The 20,045-nt window shown below is 49.6% G+C and overlaps 1 protein-coding gene across 14 annotated transcripts in view; it reads left to right on the forward strand.

Annotated features, from left to right (window-relative positions):
• Positions 1–20,045, forward strand: part of AKAP13 (A-kinase anchoring protein 13) — a 216,912-nt gene that overhangs the window by 101,054 nt on the left and 95,813 nt on the right. For 13 of the 14 annotated variants that reach the window (XM_068696270.1, XM_068696269.1, XM_068696267.1 and 10 more), the window contains 3 exons: positions 7,994–8,183; positions 11,287–14,164; positions 19,076–19,152. In XM_068696270.1, coding sequence (XP_068552371.1) covers positions 7,994–8,183; positions 11,287–14,164; positions 19,076–19,152 — 3,145 coding nt within the window. Of the gene's footprint in view, positions 1–7,993; positions 8,184–11,286; positions 14,165–14,758; positions 14,954–19,075; positions 19,153–20,045 lie in introns of those variants that run through there. The other variant, XM_068696282.1, reaches the window with a different exon arrangement.

Raw genomic sequence — 20,045 nt, forward strand, 5'->3', positions numbered from 1 at the left:
ATCAGCCGAGCTTTCCCTTTTCAGCTAGCCGGTGTGCATTTGAAAAAATGAAAGATTACTTCAAGTGAAATGGTGCAAGCCTGAGAGTCTCCTTTGCTGTAGGCTCCAGCTTGTGAAGTGGCTCCTGCATCCTGTGGCAGGGCCGATGCAGGCTGCTGCTTTCGAGGCTGAAGCGAGGAGCTGCAGAGGAGCCTGCGTGGGCTGCCTGAGCTGCAGAATGAGATGCTGATGTGCTGATAGCAGTGCTCTTCGGTTGTGTGGCATCCCTGAGGGTGCTCATTTTATCTTCTAGATTAAAGCAGAAGTCTCACAATACAGAGTAGGATAGTGCAGAAGGGCAGGACTTTATTTTTAGGGACAAAAAGCATGGAAGGGTTTTCTCTAGGAGTATTCTTTGCTTTCTAGCAGCTTGGTGTGCAGTTGTTTCTTAAATACACCTGATCTTGCCTGAAAAAAGCCTCGGACACCAGGCAGGTTGCACAGCTCACTCTGAGCTTCACTGATTTCTGAGTGCGGTAGGAGTGAATTCAGAAGCGGAGGCTCCTTCCTTGAAGCCTGCTACTTCCTTATGTTTAAATTGGGCAATGCTAGCTCCAGGGCGTTGGCAGCCCTCGTCTGCTGTGCTCCATGGAGAAGAGAGGGCTCGGGAGAGGCAGTGGGGTTGTTAACCAGGGGGAGCACGCTCCGTGTGAGTAACTTGGCCTCTGCAACGGGACAGCTGCATTTTGCACTAGTTGGTGTTTTCAGATCCAGCCCAGCGTAGTAATATAATCTGCCTGCCAGCTCCATGTTCTTCAGTGCTCTGCAAGTCAGGCAAGTAAAATGGCTCCAAGAAAGAGCGAGTGTTCACAGTGTCAGAGGAGTCAGAGCGCCGTTCTGCGAAACACACACTGCTTGGTAATCTGATTTCCATGCTGCAGAACAAAGTCCTGTCCAGCAACCCAAACCTTGCAGGTTTTTCTTTTCGACAAGCCAAATGCTTGTCGTTCCTTCCCAGCTGTGAGTGATTTATGCCCTCTGAAAGGGGAGGCAGAGAAAAGTGAAGTCGGTAAGAAAGCATTTTTCCAGTCCCCGCAGAGCGAAGGATTTGGGACTTCAACAGTCTCTGGAGTTTTTTACTCTAACGTTAGTTCTGCTTTTGCTGGTTTCCCTGCACGCTTCTTATTGCCGTGGAGCGCTTCTGTGCGGCTCTGTGTGTAAAACCTCCTGGTAACAGCCAGGAGGGCCAGCGTGTGAAGCCATCAGCCACGATCAGCGTGTATTTCCAAAATTAAACTGACCCAGATTTAATTAACACGTACAAGAAATAGCTCCCTGGTAGCAGGAGTGTTTGGTGACCATTTTGCAATACTGGATTATCACTTGCTATTGTTCTGGTTTTATGTAAGTAATTGATGGAGTCTGTGCTGTAAGCTCCGTGGTGCCTCTCAGATGAGGAAGCTTTTGCAGTAACTTTACTTTGGTAATTGAATACACTTTTCTGGTTTTCTAGGCCAGAGCAAGAGGATTTGTCTGGCATCTCATTTCTCTGCTCACCGATGCAGCACGTCCTTTCAGCATGTGTTTTATGTCAGAAGTGTCCAGTTCGTCTTCAGCAGGTGGTTTAAGTGTGGTCTTAAAATCAGGCATTTCTTACAGCGCTGCCAAATGGGGACAACAGTTAAAGCCGGACACTTTTAATCTAACGTTGCTGCTAGGTTGTTCCATTAACTTCAGTCTGAGCAGGACAAGAGCCGTCTGTGGTGCAGATGCTTTCCAAAATCACAAGTTTCCTGGGGCTGGAAATGTCACCGACTGCTGTGACTTCAGGACCAGGTTGTGGCACTGCACGTAACGGGGTGCTCGGACGCTGTCCCCTCTCTGCCCTTGCCTTATTTGTTAGTTGGGAACTGGCTGTAAAAGCTCCCAGTCCCCCCTTGGTCACCTCTTTTTCCGTTATTATTATTATTGAGCACGAGTGGGACACAGCTGGGGACATGCAGGTGTCCCAAAGGTTGCCACCTCAATAGATAATTTTATTTTTGGCTAACCAGACTCAGCAGCGAAGGAGTTTACTGAAGTAATTCTCTGTTATCTAGTGTTTTTCCTTCCCTTCTCCCACCCCAAACTGAGCAACAAACCCTTTTGATGGCTATTCGGGGTGCAGGGCAGTAGGTTTTAGGGCACGGCTTGCTCTCATTGTGCAGCCTGTTAGGAGAGGAGAGCAGCTGCCTTTGTCTCTGTAAGTGCTGGCTCAAGATTAACGTTTAAAGGAGCATTCAGAGTCATTAAAAGGGTAATGAGAGAGGAACTGATGAGAGATCCATGTGTTAAGAGGACGCTGTTTGGCTACAGAAGCATGGGAGTAGGAGCGATCCAACAGGATCCGGTCTTGTGGCTGCGTGTTGCTGAACTTTGAGATGACTTTCTGGGATGTGGTTGTTTCATTGATGTTTCTTCCTGCTTGGAAAGATGCTGGGGTGCCGTGGGTTTCCACCGGCCCCAAGAGTACAGCAGAGGAGCAGATGGGAGTGGGAGCAGTCAGGTCTGAACGTGATGGAGCAGGAAGAGTTTGTGCTTCCCCCTTTCCACCTACTCACCCACTGCACGCTCCAGCTTTTCCTCTTTTCCTAGTGTCTTCCAGCATCCCTATTAAAACTTGTATTTTCATTCATCGGCTCCCTCCTTGTCTTTGTTTTGTACTTATCCACCTCTGAAGAGAGAGAGGAGGCTTTGTCCCTGTGGTAGGAACAGCATTTTACTGTCTCTGATACTACTTGGCAATCAGAGGTCCTAGGAGGTGACGTTCATGTAAACAGGCCTGTGAGGAGGAGAAAGAGGAGATTTAGAAGAGATTTGAGAAGACTTGGTAAGATATGAGAAGAAATGCCCCCCAAGCAGGGCATCTTTCTTGTTAGGTAAGGCTATGAAAATAAAACAAATGCAAAAATTCATTAAACCACAGACAGCTATTGCATCCTATGGAATGTGTATCATATATATTGATACATAAATACATTTGCTGTCAGTTTGTAATTTTTATTTTTAATATATAGCTTCAAGGCCTGAGAAATGCCTGGGTTTATGAGTGCAGCCCCTTTGTGGGAGGAAATAGGTTCTGTTTGCTGAGATAACTGGCCGTGCTCTCTTAGGATATGTGAGTCTGCACACAGCTGTCGAAGAACAAGCCAGCTTTCCTCTCGTGTGTGATTTCCTATTGTATGGTGTGTTGATCATGGGACTGAGAAGTTAGCATTAAATATTTTGAATCCGGTCGTTAAATATTTAATCTGATATTGAAGGATAGGTTGTGCAATCCTGAATTCAGTGCAGTGTCCAAACCCACTGCAGCTCATGTCTGTGTGGAGTGCTGTAAGAGGTTGGTCATCGCTACTGCAGCTGATGAGCTTTAACTCTTTCTTTCCTCCAATATAAAAGCAGTCCAATTAGTGAGTGTCTTGTGAAATTGTCTTACGTAAGAAACTTTTTTCTTCTTCTTTTCTGTGGCTTGGTACATTTGGAAGCACCTGAAGTATGAATACTGTGTTTAAATCCCTTCCCAGTGCATGCATTTGCTTTAACCCAACCTAGCTTGTACTAGTTGCACCTGTTTTCTCAGCCTCCTGTCTGGTAGGTGCTGATGAGTACAAAACTGGGGAGGACCAAGAAAGTGTTTGTGTGCACTAGTATTTTGTATATCACTACAGACTGTGAGGCTGTTGATGAAAAACTGATCGTAGCCATACAAAACCCCAACATGCTTGAAATAGCTTCAAGTACCCCAACTTTTAAGTACCCCAACATTTCTGCAATAGCTTTAAGTTTAAGTTCTGTCTTGTCAAATTTCTAAGAAACTGTTTCCATTTACCTTCCCAAAAAAAAGAGTAATAATAATGTTAAAAGGTCATTAAGGGAAGGCAAAGTGAAAATGGATGCATTGGGTCCTCTCAGGAGTAATGGCACTGCCACTAAATATTAATTGCCATTAGTAACGAGCAGTTGCTGCCATTATCCGTAGCTGTTTGTTGCTGGCAGTCTGCAATTTCCTTTGAAGAACACAGAGATCTGTCAGAGTCCCGTACCCGGTTCCGTGATGGGTTTAGGAAATTGGCTTTTTGTGGTACAGGTTTCTGGAGGCTTGGTCGGAGACTCTGGTGCCTGGTAAATCTGGGTGCAGGTTTTCATCGGAGGGACTGTTTGTTGCCTTGACATCTGTAAATTGTCAGTGGAAGGGCCGTGTGGTGCAGCAGCCACCCCGGGCAGCTTCCTGCCCCAGTAGGCACCCTTCCTTGCTTATCCCAGACCACAGACACTGCTTCTCCTCTCTTCAGTGTGATAATATAACAGCAAGAAATCAGAATTTCACTAGAAATGTGAGATTAAAGTTCATTTTAGGTTTTATTTACCCTACAGATAAGAGCATCTGAATTCTTGCATTTCCTAGTTTTTGGCTGTAACCATAACACTAGTTGTTATGGTGTTGTTTTTTGGTTTTAAGAGATTTTATTTTCTCTATCACATGAATGTGGGAGCTGGTGCTTTCAGTCGCCCAGCAGCTGTGGCCAGGCTCGCAGTAAGATCCCAGGAGCTGGCAGCGCTGCGGCGTTTGTTTGTTCGGCTCAGAAATGCGGAGGGGATATCCCCAGGAAATAACACCTTGAGTTCCCACACCGCCTTCCTCACCCGGCTGGAGAACTGTGGGATTCTTCACGGGGTTCTGCCTAGTGCACTGAGGCCATTTTGATCCTTTTCTGATCTCTTCCCCACTCCTCCTCTCCCCTGCGGTTAAAACCTGTTATCAGGGTACTGGAAAACCCTTCCCAGCACAGCCAAATTTCAAACCTCTCCCACCGACGGTTGCTTCTGAAACTTTTGAAGGCGGGCAGAGCTTTTTTCCTCCAGTCAGAGCTCAGTTGTTTTTTTTTTTTGTTCCCCTCTTCTCCCTTATCTTCCCTCTTTATAAAAATATCTTGCCGGTATCTGCAGGAAGCTAGGAGCCGCTCTGTGTCACTGCAGGCTTTCCTCTACCTCTTTCCGCCTCTCCTTGGCCTGGGGCCATCCTATTTGCCCCGCCACGAGACCAGAATAGGTTCAGAGCACACAAACGCTGCACGGCTCCTCCTTCGCAGAGGATGGCCCCGCTTGGGCACTCGGTGGAGGTTTGAAAAATAGCATCGCTTGTGGTCTTCCTCCTGTCAGATGTGCAGGGGGTGATGCTGTGGTTGGAGCAGAAGAATTAGCACCCGTGGCAAGCAGCTTATGGCCCGAGAGCATTTTGGAGGTGGTGAGGGTGTGGGTTTGCTCCTCCCTTCGCAGTGTTTTGGGGTCAGCATCCTTCCTTGAGCCCCGTTTCCGCAGATGAAGGGCTGGCTGGTAAGTCTTTCCTTTGTCCTTCAAACACTGCTCTTTCTTGAAGTCAGCAATTTCCCTTCTGGGAAGCCTCTTTGCAACAGAAAGCTGGGTCAGAAGCGGCAGGGAGTGGAGCTGGAGGACTCCTTCCAGGTCTCTTCTGCGTGGCTGTGCCCAAGGTGGAGGCATCCCAGTGACCCTGGGGACCTCGTTGGCCGGTCCTTGCCTTTTTGAACCAAGTGAGATATTCTCTTCTGGAGAAGTCTGGCTCAGAGGCGGTACAAAGGGAACTTTCTGTTCAGGTATCTTTCAGGTCTTTCTATAGGAAGCTGTTGAAAGAGGAGGGTGAGAAGGAATTGCCCCAGGCTGGTCGGATGCTATAATAAGACAGATTTCCCCTGTAGTTTAGGCTTCTGTGCTGAATGGAAGCAGACTTTCAAAATACTCAAATGCAGGAGTTTCTATATATGTTTCTTAGTAATTTTCAGTAAATATTTGCATATTTGTTTTTATCTCCTAGTAGCGCAGCTTGGGTATGCACTTGTATATAATTACAGCTACTACAGAAATTGCTAATCTATGCAAAATGGGCACCTTTCCTCGTGAGGGAGCACCAAGTGTGCAGCCTATAAAGCGTAATTTCTGGACAGATGTGTGTTTTTGTTATCTCAGTACAACCCAGGGCTCGCAGCGAGCCAGGCAGGGGACACACAAATGGTTAAGTTCAACGTACAAGGACAAGTGAGCAGGAGCATGTTCTCATGTGATCTACGTGCTCTTGAAAGCAATTGAACAGCAGAAATAGCAGTGAGCCAACGAGTTAACGCTCGGGAGCACTCGTCCTCTCTGCTGCAGTCCGTCAGTGCCACGGATGCATCGGTGTGCAGCGCACGCCTGTGATTCCCCTCCAGGTTTTGAGGCTTTGAAGCCACCGAGGGTCCTGCAGGTCCACAGGCTGCTTTGTGGGCGCCTATTTGAAGATGCTTCTAAGAGCACTTGAAGCTTGTGAGAAAGCAGAGAAGGCTGCTGTGTCCTTTCAGCCTGCTGATGTTGGCCTCACGAGTGGGTGAATCTGTTTTTTGTGCTGCCTGCTTTGTTGTGCTCCACGTGGCCCGGCGAGCAGTGATTTCTCATACATGACAGCTGAAAAGGAAAGTACAGACAGAAATGGCTGTGTTTCCTTGATAAAGGAAAGTCATTTATTTAGCCACTCCACACTTGTAATGGCTCAGTTGACTTCAGTGCCTCGATGACTGGATTTATACAAATCACCACAAAAACCTACTCGTCCTTCTGTGCCTCTATAGCAATAATGATTCTGTTTAAATCAAGAGTAATTCCGCAGAAGTCAATTGAGTTACGTTGTGGCTGAGGGTGGAAGGCATAGATTCACTTTGTCTGGATTTGCTTTGTGTCGTGCTGATTTAACCCAAGATGAGTCACGAGAGGAGGTGGGCTGTTGTACCGGGGCACAGCACATCAGCTGCTCGGCTCTCCTTGTCTTCAGCTTCCCCGCAGTGCTCTGCCTGCTGCTGTTGCCACTCGTGGTATCAATCATTTGATCGTTACTACTTTGCTTTCTAAATTGCATGGCTTCCCGGAGAGGTGGCCTTGTGGCCATACTGTTGGCTCAGGCTAATGCTCAGCAGCTGCAGTCCCAGGGAAGGGACGATGGAGAAGTCCCCGTTGCTCGTGCCCGTGAGCAGGTCAGCGTTAGCCCCACGTCCTTCAGTCCCTGCCCGGTTCTCTCCTGGGAGCTGTCTCTCTCGTTAGGGCGTGTGATGGTTTTGGCTTCCTGAATCAGTTCTGATTCAAAATGAAAGCTACAAACCTGAAGCTTCAGATGAACACCTTGATAAGATGACTGCTCCTACACCCCGTTGAAGTGACACTGCTGTCCCTGTGCAGCTTGGTGAGAGCAGCCACGTGAAGAATTACTGCTCTGAGTTGTAAGCTTGTGCAAAATCAGGGTCTGACGTCTGAGATGACTGGACAGAGATTTCTATTGACTAGAAGTAACTGCTGAGCTAGTTTTTCATTCTGATCTCAAACAACCCCCTTTTTTCCTTTCTTTTCCTTTGGTAAGGGGAACGTTGGTGTTATTGCCGCGGAAGGACGGCGGTCTCACCGCACTGAGGATGTCTCGCGTCAAAGCAGTTCCACAGGGCAAGCAGAATTCGTTTCAGGAGTGACAAAATTGCTGCAATTTGATGGCTGTTGGGTGTTGGGGAAGAGGTGTGCTGGTTTCGGTGTAGAAGTTGTAGTATCTGTGTCATAAAAATCGTTGCTCCCTCGAACTTGTCTCCCCGCAGTCTTTCTTTCAGGTATCTGTTGTTCTCCAGCAGCTACTTTGGTGATCTTCACCTGCAATAAATTCTGTTTTAAAAGCAATTGCAGTGCCCTTTGCTACTCGTGTTCTTCTTGTCTGGGGGAAAAAAAGCAACAGGTCTCTCTACCTGAGGTAGACCTTGTGGAGTAGAGCTTGTGGCTGGCGCTGGCTCTAAATCACTTTCATTTTCAGGACGGAGACGTGTGCGTGTGTGTGTGTCTGTCTGGCTCTGGAGCCATTGATTAGATGACTGTCCAGAGTGAGGAACAGCGTACGTGTCCTGCCGTGCACCATCCCTCCTTGCTCTCAGACTAACCCGCGGTGGTTTTGTTTCAGAGAGGAAGCCAGGGAGCCGGACTCGTGGAGCACCTTGTCCCACACGGTGCACGCCGGGGAGTACTGCGTGAAGCACCACCGGCGGCTTGATGTTTACTTGCTGACAGCTGAAACCAAGGAAGGGACGAAGGCCAGCCTGGAGAGTGACATACGGCAGCTTCAGCTACACATGCAGAGCCACCAGCACCGGGTAAGGAAACACCTGTGGTTATTGAACAGACAGGGAGCTGGCTGGCTGCTGCTGTCACGAGCAGCCTGGCACCTGGTGGGGTGTCCACACGCCAGCACCGTCTGGGGGCATGTGTACCAGTGAGTCTGGATGTTTGCTCTGGATGTCTTTAGCAAACATCCAGGCAGACACCTGCCTATTATCTCGTTGGAGCACAGGGAGATCTGATAAAGCCGTGTTAGGAAGAACATCAGACAGGGAAAACCTTTGTGGAGGTGAGGTGCGTTGTCCTTCCAGCTGCTGGCAGCATTTGGGTGATGTGTGTGTGCTGGAGGGGGTCAGGGCTTGGGGTCTGGCACCTTGGGTACATCTGTGTTTGGATAAAAATTACAGGGAGAGGGAAAGCTGATGGAGAAAGCAGTGGTTTTCTTGGTGCCTCGGTGTAGGATTTGGAGAAGCCCACCCCAGCCACGCGGTGTGCGTGCCTGTAGCCCTGCCAGCAGTGGTACAAGGCAGAGGCTTGGGAGGTTTCCTCTTGGTGCTTGAACATCAGTGCCAAAGGGATGCGCTCGAGGGGGGAAGATGAAGCAGCGGGACACTTCTGTGCAACTTCTCAGAACTGCTCTGCGTGTGTTGCACAGCTGCCATCGCTTTATCACTCATAAATCTGCTGCTGTGGGGGTGTGGGGTTTAAATAACAGTGCTCCCAGCCATTTCTGTTCCTTTAAGCAAGCAAAGAGAGAACTGCAGTCTGCATTGGGCTGGGGGGAAGTTCAGAGGTATCGGCCACCCTTTCCCGAGCAGGAGATGTTAGTTACTCCCCATCTCGACAGAAACTGGTGGCATGAGTGGCAAAGCAGAGCTAACTGTGAAATCGCCTCCCTGCACTTCCCCTTTTCATCAGCTGGCACTGAGGCACGGCCGCACATCGAGCTCGCTCCTTGCTTGCTAGAGCCAATGCCAGATGGGTACATTTCGTCTGACAATGAAATCACAAAAGGCTATGTTTAGACTTTTTCTTCCCAGCCCTGTTTCACTCCGCATCTAATCTGATTTGGATTTGGAGCGCGGCCCTGTAATGATTGCGTTTAGGTTCATTTGGGGTCGGGTGGAAGCCAGTTGGCTTCTTTTGGAGCCGCTTCTATTTTTCAGGCTATCAGCAGAGTGACTTCACCGCGAGGATGCTGGGGCTGCCGCCGCCCCTCCGGCTCATTCCAGCACAAGTGTCGCCGTTGTCTGCGGCCGTCTGTCTGTCCTGGCCGGGGACCAGCAGCACGGTGTCCGTGCTCAGCTGCAGGGTTGGGTGGCCGAGGAGACGGTTCTGGTTTTGCTGCCCGTGCTGCCTGCCTCCTGTGCTCACCTGCACTGAGCTTCCTCCAAAAACACGAGCTGCGTCATGGCTGGCAGCTACGCAGCTGCAGGGGAGGTGGGTGGCGGGGTTGTTTGCAGCAGGAGAACCATCGCAAACACCAGAAGTGCGCCCAGTGGTCTGTGATTCAGTGATTTGGTGGCCGTGGTCAGAGTTTGCAAACCTCAGTGTGGAAGGAGCAGTAAGTGCAATATCCTTGACGCAGCAGGGATGGGCTTAGCCACGGTTTGTACATGCAACACCCAGAAGTTCCCTGCAATGCATCAGCTGGTGCTGCTCCTTTTGTTACCCGGGGAGAAAAGGGTTGTTTAAGCTGGCATATTTGGTGTGAAATCCTATTTCTTTGGGAACTTTTAGAGTCTTAAAGAAGATTTGAAGGAACCTATTGGAGTTTGACTGCTAGGGTACTTTTTTTTCGGAGTATTTTTATGAATAAAAGCAAAGAATACCAGAGGTTTGAAATAGATTCATTAGTGCTGAATTTAAGAGGGCCACAAGCACTCATCACCTGCTGTCTGCGTGTCAGCGTGTCCTCCGAAAGCTGCAGTGAAATCCCAGAGCCTGCCTCGAGAGCTGCACTCCGCAGAAAATCAAGGAAGCTCTGCGGGGTGTGTGTCCAAGGGCTGAGGTTGCTCGTTAATTTAGCGAGTCGCTTTTTGTGGTATGTGAACGCTGAAATGCAGCAGAGAAGAGGGGAAAAAAAAAAAAAAAAAAGATGATATTGAAACAGAGATGATTCTTTTTAAATAAAGGTTTGATTGTATCAGGCTATAAAGCCTGGTGGATCCTGGAGAAGGCGGATATGCTGGAAAAGAAATGCAGATGAGACAAACCGAGTGCTTTGCTACTGTTCCACAGTATTGCACATACTAATTTTAATACAGTGTTGTCGTTTTGATTTTTTTATTTCCACATAGGAAATAAATTTCAGCTATTTAATGATGCGTGCATTTTTCGTGAGTGGATTCAATGATGAGTTCGGTCCTAGAAGCAGGAGATGAGTGTGTTGGGCAGTGGCAGCCAGCTGCCCTGTCTGCAGTGGTGGTTAGAGCAAAACAGGGAAATGGAGCAACACAGAGCAGACGTGGGGAGTGCCATCGGGCAGGGGTCTGAAGCTGTTCTGCAGCAGTGTCAGCTCAGGCCCCTTGGGACCGGGCTGGTATGCATTTGCATTATGTGGTAGATCGAACTCTGCTGTTGACTGATCTTGTATTTAAGTGCACTGAAGAGCTAAGAGCACAGCTAACTGAGAAGCAATGGCAAAGGGGACAGAGCCAAACTCTTCTTGGTGCTGGCAGATGGTGTAGCAAGGGACAAATCTCGGCTTGGAGGGGTCGGACTGGCTGCTAGGAAAAATTCATTCACAGGAGGATGGTGTGGGATTGAAAGAGGTGGCTCAGAGACACCAGGGTCCTCCATCACTGGAGGTTTTTGGAACTTGCCAGAGCCATGGCGAACCTGAGGTAACACCAGTGGTAGTGCAGGTTGGGTGGGAGGTTGGACTAGATGTTCTTCAGAGGCTTCTAAAACATTCCTGTCATTCTAACAGTGTCATTGTTGCTGCCTAACAAAACCAGCAGGTAACACGACCTCGGCACTACATCTGTAGCTCTGTCCCCAGGGCTGTGGACATCAAGTAGGAGCACAGCGGGAGCAGGAGTTGCATGAAACAGGGGGTTGTGTTCACAGGTCTTGTACATGGTGGATCCAGAAAATAATTATAATTTGTTTGTTTGTTTTGTTGTCTTGTTACAGAGTTTAAGGAAGCAGACGGAGCCTGTACCCGGAGATTCTGGGAATAGCTGCGGTGGCAGAGCCGAGCCAGGTGGTCACCCAACCACTTCATCTCAGAGCCTGGAAGAAATGGCAGGAGAAGGAAGGGAGGAAAGTCCATCTGATGTCATTCACCTCGACAGTGGGCAGCTCTCCGACCAAGCCCACCAGGAGGACAAGAGCCCCAACGGGAGCTTGGGAGCTGTCGGTGATGGACCAAACGGCCTGCTGAGTCTGGGGGATGCGGAGAGCCCAGCGTGCTCTTGTGAAAGTAAAAATACCGTGACGTTGGGTGAAAAGGAAGAGGAGGGGCCAGCCTCTGCTGAAGGCTCTGGGGCCGTGTCAGATGAGAACGGCTGCACAGCGAGCCCGCATGCAGGCGTAAACGGGGCCGTAAATCTCCCGTCCTGTGGAAATACAGATGAGGAAGCTGGAATGACATCTGCTGGAGTTGTTCTGGATCAAGCTGGCTTGTGCAGTAAGGATAGCACCCATCAGGAAGCGCCAGCTGCCGAGGAACGTGCAGCTGAGAGTGCTGTCCCTGGGCTCCAAGCTGCAGGTGAAGCCCCGGCCTCCCCAACGGGCACGGATGTGGCCATGGGCCAGACCGAGTGCAGGAACTGTACCGGGGCGGCTGACAGAGCACCGGGCCAGCAGCAGGTAGAGGATAGGATGGCTGAGACCGCCAAAAGGAGGACTGTGAATCCAGAAGAGCGATTGGCAGCTGAGGAGGAGCCAGCCAGTGCTGCTCAGCCTTTGCTTGACGGATTTAATGGCTCTGACTGTGCGGGTGAGGAGGATGCAAACGTGGGAGTGGTAGCGGCGTGTGCCAGTACGAACACAGGTATTGGCACTGGAGGTGTCTCCGTTGATCTTTGCAAGAGCGGTGATAACAAAGAGACTGGAGCAGGCTCACGCACTGATCAGGTAATCGTTGACCTTTTGGAAAGCCAAGGTGATGCCCGTGTGGAGGAGAGGCAGGATGGCACTGCGAGCACCGCGACAACGTTACCAGCAGTGAACGGCACGAAGGCTCCTGCATGTTCACCTGAACCTGGTCTTGTTTTGGAAAGCCAGGACAGTGCTACAAGTGGGGAGCAAGAAGGACAGATGGAAGTGGATAGCATGGATGGCAAATCCAGCTCGCCCTCCCTGGAGGACAGCTTGGAAACGGATGGCCCTGAAAATGGTGATGGTGCTGGAGCTAACCAAGGCAGCGCAGAACCTGTGCATGGCCAGGGAAGCAGTGAGGTCGCTGAGAGTGCGGGTGAAGCAAGGGAGGGTGGTGAAGCCCAGAAAGAGGAGTCAGTAGGAACTGATACCAGCAGCAGCGGAGATGGAGGAAGCTTAGACTCTGCAAACGGAGCTCAGGAAGTTGCTAGCTGCTGCCCTTCTGTTGATCAAACCGCTGTTAACGATGCCATGGGCGACAGCTCAAAACTGGATGCTGCTCAAGTGGGAGAGCAGGAGCCTGGATCGCTCCCTCTGGAGGATGCACGTGCATGCCTGGTGGAGCAGGAGCCTCCACAAGATGGAGAGGAGGCAGCAGAAAGCCCTCCGGGGCAGGAGGGGATGAGCAGCGAGGTAAAAGCGCTCTCACCCCATCCCGATGCAGAGCACCCGACCGGAGATGCTGCAGCGGCACTTCCCGGGCAGGAGGCGGCCCTGCGCGGTAATGACCCTGGATTATCTCCATGTGCCAAGGGCGCAGACTGTGCAGAGGATAATTTCGTAGGCACACCCTCTGTAATTCATAATGAAGAATCTAAACAAAAGCAGGAAGTGGCAGCAGCGGCGGCGGCAGGCTCGGCAGAGCTGGCCCCGCCGTGCAGCAAGGAGCATGGCGAGGTAACCGGCGTGCTGGGGGAGCATGCGGGGGTCCCGGGCCCTCCCGAGCACGGCCTCCAGCCTCAGGCAGAAGGAGGCATGGCCAAGCCTGAGCAGGAGGCTTCTGACAGCAGCCGGGAGCAGGTTTTGTCAGAGGAACTGCTTGCCACGGTTGTGAAATCCTCCGCCTGCAGCCCAGGGGGGCCCGCAGCCGACGTCGATGTGGGTGCTGGGCTGAAGGAGCCGGTCCCCGAGGAGTCGGCGGGCGAGGCTGGGACAGCGGGTGCTGGAGAAGGCACCATGCAAGGAGCTGAGCCGCCAGGTGAGTCGCTGGTGGCGGGGAGCAGCCCTTGTCCGGACACGGGGCCGCCCCAAGAGCGTGGTCCCAGCCCGCAGCACATCTCCCCGCGCAGCAGCACCCCCGAATTAAAGGATGCTTTGGAAGTGGAAGCCCCGAGCGTGGCTTTCGAGGCTGAAGAAGCGTTACAGATAGCAGCCATAACCCCCATCACGGGGTACGAGGAAGAACAGCAGGATTTGGAGAGTGTCCTTCCCAGGGCAGCGCTGCAGCCCATCGCAGAGGAGCCCACGTGCGACAGCGACTCCAGCACAGACACCGTGTGTCCGGGCAGCGAGGGCGATGCTGCTCCCGCTGCCACCGCAACCCAGGGGGAGGTCTCGGCACAGCCCGAGGGCAAGCAAAGCCGAGCCGTGTCGGAGTCAGCCCTCTCGCCCTGCTCCTCCGGCTTAAATGCTGTTGAGTCACCGGAGCATGTGGGAGTAAAGAGTTTGGTTTCGGCAGACGATGGCTCCTCTCCGGATAAAGTTCCTAAAATGGTAAAAAGCTTTGATGCCGTAGTGTTTGCAGCGGGGACCCCTTCTTCTCCTGACCTACCAGCCGCAAGAAAAGCGGGGCTGGAGCCCCAGCCTGCAGTGGATGTGGGAGCTGGCCTGAATGGAGAGGCGGATTTCAGCTCCTCCGCCAAGAAGTCGGACGTCAGCCTGGCACCGCGAGCTGCTGAGCCTGGCACAGGTATGGAAAATCGGGCGGTTTCCTCCTGTGCAGCTTTTCTTTGCCGGGCTGCCCCCAGCATCAGCACAAGAAGGGAAGTGAGTGCATGAGGCCTGCCTTACAGAGGAAGTGTAGGTGTTTGGGGGGTCGCTTTCTTTTTGCTTTCTTGTCTGAGAAGTTACTTACTGAAACTTGCAGCCCAAATGGATGTTTCTTGGCTGGAACGGGAGGCAAGGAAAGGCCATCCTCTCCTGTGAAGCCGTGCAGAAGAATTTCTAGCACGTAAATCCCTTCTGGGGAAGGAATGAATGGGAGGGAGATATTTCGACCGCCGTATCTTCAAGTTACATACTTCATTGTGGGCCTCAGGGTTTATTTGCTCAGTGCTAATTTGAGCTATTCCTTCACTTTTCCCCTCTGTATTCTTGCTAGCGTACAGTCAGAGGATACGGCAGCGCTGCCTTACGTTTTCTTTCCTCCTCGGCTGGAACAGCTGCCGGTGTCCTTCTGAACTGTGCAAAGCCACGTCCTAATTGGCGGGGTTAGGTCATTTAGAAGAGAGGGCCAGCCCTACCCCCTCTGCCTTTTCCTGTCTGCGAAGCTTTTGTCGGGCAGAGCAGCCGGGGTGTTTTCCAGTGCGCTTGGGCAGGGCCGGAGCTCGCTGGGAGCTGGTTCCCTGCTCGCTGCGGCCAGCTGGAAGCAGAGGCAGCGCTCCTCTGGGAGCAGGGATGCTGCGGGACAGCCGCACCTCGCTGGGGACGGCTTAGACCCCATGCCCATGCACCACAAGCTACCCGAAAACGCCGTCAGGTAACGCTGAGAAAGGGGAAATAGACCTGGATAAATGGGCTAAGCGAGAAGTGAGTTGGTCGCTGGAGTTAAATCAGAGGTGGATTCGCTCCTGAAGCGTGGAGCTAATCTGATCTCTCTGTTCCACCTGTTCCGGCAGCTGTTCAGCGCCAGCAGCTGAACTTTTTCAGTTGCCAGTTTTTTCTTTTTGCTATGAGAAAATTACACAGTGCATCCTATTTCACAGCACTGAACAATCAAAAGAAAGAAAAAAAAAAGATAGGAATAAATTAAAAAACCCTGCCGTGATATAAATCATGAAGTTCTAAAGGTTTTTCACTGATTTAATACTGGGAGCTTTTACCTCGGTCTAAATACAGGATAGAGTGATAGCAGAGGATTTGGACTGAAAAGTGATAGCAGAATAACTGGGGGCAGGGGAAAGGTTTGATTTTTGGAGGGGTCACTAGTGGGTGGCTCTGGCAAATACTGTTTTCTTTGATCTCTCTGAGTTTTCTTTGAGTTCTTTGGTTTTCAGAAAGTTTATTTGTCAGGAGATAATCAGTAAATGTTAGTCATTAGTTCATTAGTAAATAAGTAGAATGCTTTAAAGGTGGATTAGAAAGCTGTTTTCAGAAAGAAATTTATTTTTGTGCTCTGGCAGATTGACATTTCAATGGGATGGGAGTGGCTGTAAGGCAATACCTGGGAGTGTTAGCTCTGGGAGCTTCTTGGGTTTTGCCTCATTACAGCTCAGGTCTTTATCTCGGGCTGGATTCCTGGAGGCACGATGAGTTTTTAAAAGGAAATGGAATGAAACAGCTCAGTAAGGTGGTAGCTGAAGTTAGAAAAAATAACAACAGTAAGGCATCGTTGTGTGTTAGGGCATGGAAAGGGAAAAAGAGGAGGTGATTCTGATACAGGTTTAAAATGTGTAAGGATTTCGGATTAAAAGACCTGGGAATCCAAGGTTTATTGTCCTGTAAAGTAGGATCTAAAGCTGTGAGATGGCAGCGTTTTGGGACATGGGACCTGTTGTTTGTTGCTGTCAGTGTGTACATCTCTGCACGTTGATGGCTGTGCTTCATGCGGCACGTTGTGTGTGCTCCTGCAGCAGCCTTCAAGGCTTTGTGGGAATTCCTCGTTGCTGTGTCAGTGTCGGGGAGTTTTCCCCGCAGTCTGGGGTTGTACAGAGGATTTTGTGAGTAGTCGGTGCTCCGAATGAATCAAATCTTTTTTTCAAGAGCCGGCAATAAAGCCTTCTCAAAGGAAGTGCAGGTCACGAGGCTGTTTCTCAGAAACACGTGTGGTCAGAGGCTTTTATTGTCATGCTAATGTATCAGACACGCAATCAGCTGGTGCTGCTGCTGCTGCCATTCCTCCAAATCAGAAGTTGAACTCTTTAAATTTTTATTTTTATATTGTAAAATTGTCCTCAGATATATACCTTTTTTTTTCTTTTCTTTTCTCATTGCATGTTATTAGTTCCAACCTCACCCCAAAGCAGAGACCTCAAAGGGACAATCAACTGATCCAGATAAACATCTCACGTCTGATCACAAAATTGAAGGAAGGCAATGGATGTAGGAGATCCTTCTTTCCTAAGGCAGCTCCCCATGCTCTTAGATTTCTACTCAGAGCTGTGTTACAACCAAGTAGTGGGTCCTACAGTGATGTTATTTGCAAGTCAGGCAGAGATAAGCTCTTCATTTAACCAGCGGGCAGTTAGGGTTTGAAAGCACAGCACGACAGCTAGGCTGGGCATGGAGAGGTAACAGAAAGTGTCCCAGCAATTCGGCTGTGCTGACAAAACACCTCCAGGTAGGTGCAGCTTCTCAACAGCAAGCGACCCTGGCTGTGTGGTTGGGACCTGGCATCATTTACAGACACCATAACCACTGCCCCTGAGTGCTTCTTTTGGGAGAAACTTCCCTGGTGAATCTTCTCATAGATCTCAGCCTTTAAAACAAACACCCCTTGCACGTCACCCTATTTGAGTTTTACTACTCACCTCATGGTGACGTGCACAGGCGCTTCCTACAGTTTCCTTCCCCTCGTGGAGGAGCAGGGTGAATCGATAACGAGTGATGCTAATGACGCTGCACTTGTGGTAAGGTGCTCTGTGCCCTAAAGGCCTGTGGTAATATTATAATACCAGTCTCTAGTTTGGGGTTGTGCTTCTGAGTAGCAGTTTACGAAGAAGTGACAGAGTGCAAAAAATGATCTGCTTGTGTTTCACCCCAAGGGCGACGTGGAAGTGAAGCACCCAAGCCTCAGCACACAAACCACGTGTTCCTGCTGTTTAAAACTCTTGATTTTTATCTAGCCCGACCATAAAATGAAGGTCTGATCCTGCTAGGATTGAGCTGAAATGCTAATTGCTGACCTTAAAGGGAGCAGTGTTCTTGACACACTGTTCGGGACATGAAAATGCCACGAGCACCGCCCGGGCTGTGCTTTCAAGGCCATTATCAGGGAGGGGATTGTCATTAGGGTTTCTGCTTCTCAGATGGGGAAGCAGAGACTCAGCCTTAGTAACTCGTTCAGATGCATGGAGGAAATCTCAAGCAGAACTGGGAATCTCCTGATATTCTTCTGATGCCTACAGCAGCGTTTGGCCCATGGCTTGTTCCTCCAGGTCTTACACCACCCCGAGTATCGCTGTGCTGCTTGCTTCTGTCCCAGTGCTCCAGCAGTTTCCTTCTTACACCTTTGGACCAACCTGTCAGCTGTCAGGGCACATTTCTCCCTGTCATGGCATTGCTGTGACCCTAAGCAGTTCTCCTTGTGATCCTGATTTCTGCTGTTCCAGTAAATGGGACTTTCAGAAGCTTGTAGCGTCACCTCAGATTTCTGAGAGTCTGCCACTAGCTGCACACAAACACATCTAACCGAGACAAAATTATGCCGGTTTGAGTTAGTAACATGGGGTTATTTTATCAATAGTGCATTGCAGAACCAGATATCCCTAAAGCCCCAAAGTCAACAACAGATTTAATGCTAATGGAAGGCCATTGGCAGCAGTCGCTGCAGCAGTTTTCCAGTTGAGATGGAGGCATCCTCTTGCAAAATCCCCTCCTTGAATGGGAAAACTCGCTGCAAACATGCATCTCCCTTTAGAAGGCGATGACATTCATGGGGTGTTGGGTTTCAGGAGAAATGAGAGTGAGCGGGATTAGAGCAGGGCTTCAGCCCTAACACTCGCCTGCTTTGACCAAGTCTCTGCGCTCCTCCACGCTGGGCTGCGTGACCATGGCGTGGGCATGGCACTGCCACAAGCCCCTGGGGAAAAATAAATGAGTTTGCTCTAACAAACTGCTTTGCAGACAGTAATCCTGTCATTGAAGCATCATTTTCTTTACATTAATTCCTGGTGTTCATGGGTGTTGTGAGAGCCGTTGGCTTAGGGGAAAAAGATTTTTACAGCTTTGATGTTCATGCCAAGGAAAGGTACACAGAAGGGAACCCCTGGGGGGCGGTGACTGATGAAAGTTTTCATGGTTTTGCTGGGCACAGAAAGCAGCAGGGACAGAGCGTTTGTACCAGAGCAGTGGTGAGGAGGGGGAAATCAGCTGGGGCTTTGTGAAGTCCACCAGACGATGCTTGGCCTTTCTAGTCCTGGGACCAAACCAGCATCCCAAAGGCAGAGCTGAATTTTAGAAACTTACAATTTTTTCAGCACTGAAAATATCAATGGAGAAGGCAAGGCTCATATTCTGCATTCTCTTCGGGTTATGGTAAGAAGAAAAAGAGCAAAAACTTGGGTTCTTTAGCTGGAGGGATGGGAGCCAAATGAATACATGGGCAAATACACGCAGATGTGCTCAACCTCACCTAGAGCCTCCCAGGAGCAGCCCAGCCGCACGTTTCTCCCTGGGCTTGCTGCTGTTTCATAGTTTCCTTCAGCCCAGACACGATAGTTGTTAAAACTAATAACAAACAAGCAGCAAAGTCGGGAATGAAACCAGATGTCGGGAGTAAAATGGACTTGTTGAAGGGGTTTGGTTTTCTTTTTTTTTTTCTTTTTTCTTTTCTTTTTTTTTTTTTTTTTTTTTTGAGACTGGTTTGAATAAACAGAAAAATCTCAGCAGCACTGAGCGAAGTTTGTTTTAAATTGCCTGTGCAAACCTTCTGTTTTCACAGGGAAGTTGGAAATGAAAACTGAAGATGAGGTGGATTTTATGAAAGATCCCAGAGACAGCGCAGCTTGCGAGGAAGCGGTGAGTGTCGTTTGTGCTTTGTTACCTGCTATTTTTAATGTGCTTTTTAAAGAAGTGTCACCGCTGCAGGAGACGGCCACCTAAACTGCTGGTTTCCTTCTGCAGCCTTTGCAAGGATGAAAATTGTCGCTCGTTGTGACGCTTTGTTTTAGCATTTTAAAAATAGCGTGGGCTTTTTTGGTTCTTGAGTTTCTAAAATGCTCTGGGTTAAGCCACGTTTGGGTTGTGAAATACAGATTGGCCCAAAAGGTTCTTCATGAGGCAGCGTTGTACAAAGATGTGTATGAATAAGGTCATTATCCGAATTGAAGTGAGCAGTGAGGAGACATACAGGGATCAAACAGGAGGGAAAACCCCAAATTCCTCACAGGGGGGAAGCCATAGGAAAGGGCTGAGCCAGAGACCTGAAATGAGTTGTGTTGGTTGTGTTACCATTCCCCCGACCCCTCTGCTTTGCCATTTTTAAGCACCGTCTACGATAAAAAATGTAAATATTGAGCTCAAAAGGAATGTACTTTTGGTTTAAAACACCCCTACTGTGTTCTGTGCTTTATCAGGAGCTGGGGTTTTTGGTCTCACCTTTCTTAGCTGGATTTGCTTTCGCTCCTGGGTTTTATATATAGTTTCTTGTTCCTGAAAAAAGAGTGTTTTGTAAATGCTAGCTTGCTCGGAGCCTGTGTTCGTGCACGTTGCCGCTGAGCAGCTGTGTTTGTGTGTTAGCTTGCCATTATGAAGCTGTTAAAAGAAAAAAAAAAATACTGGGGAGATGAGTTAACATTACAGGGTGGAGCACCAAAAACTTTGCTCATCCCACAGTAAAGCTCTTTAGGCAGAAGAAGAGTCTTGCCAAAGCTTGTAATAAAATCAGGTTTATTTTGTTTTTAACAAGTTAA

Source organism: Anas acuta, chromosome 12 (genome assembly GCF_963932015.1).
Source record: "Anas acuta chromosome 12, bAnaAcu1.1, whole genome shotgun sequence".
NCBI lineage: Eukaryota > Metazoa > Chordata > Aves > Anseriformes > Anatidae > Anas > Anas acuta.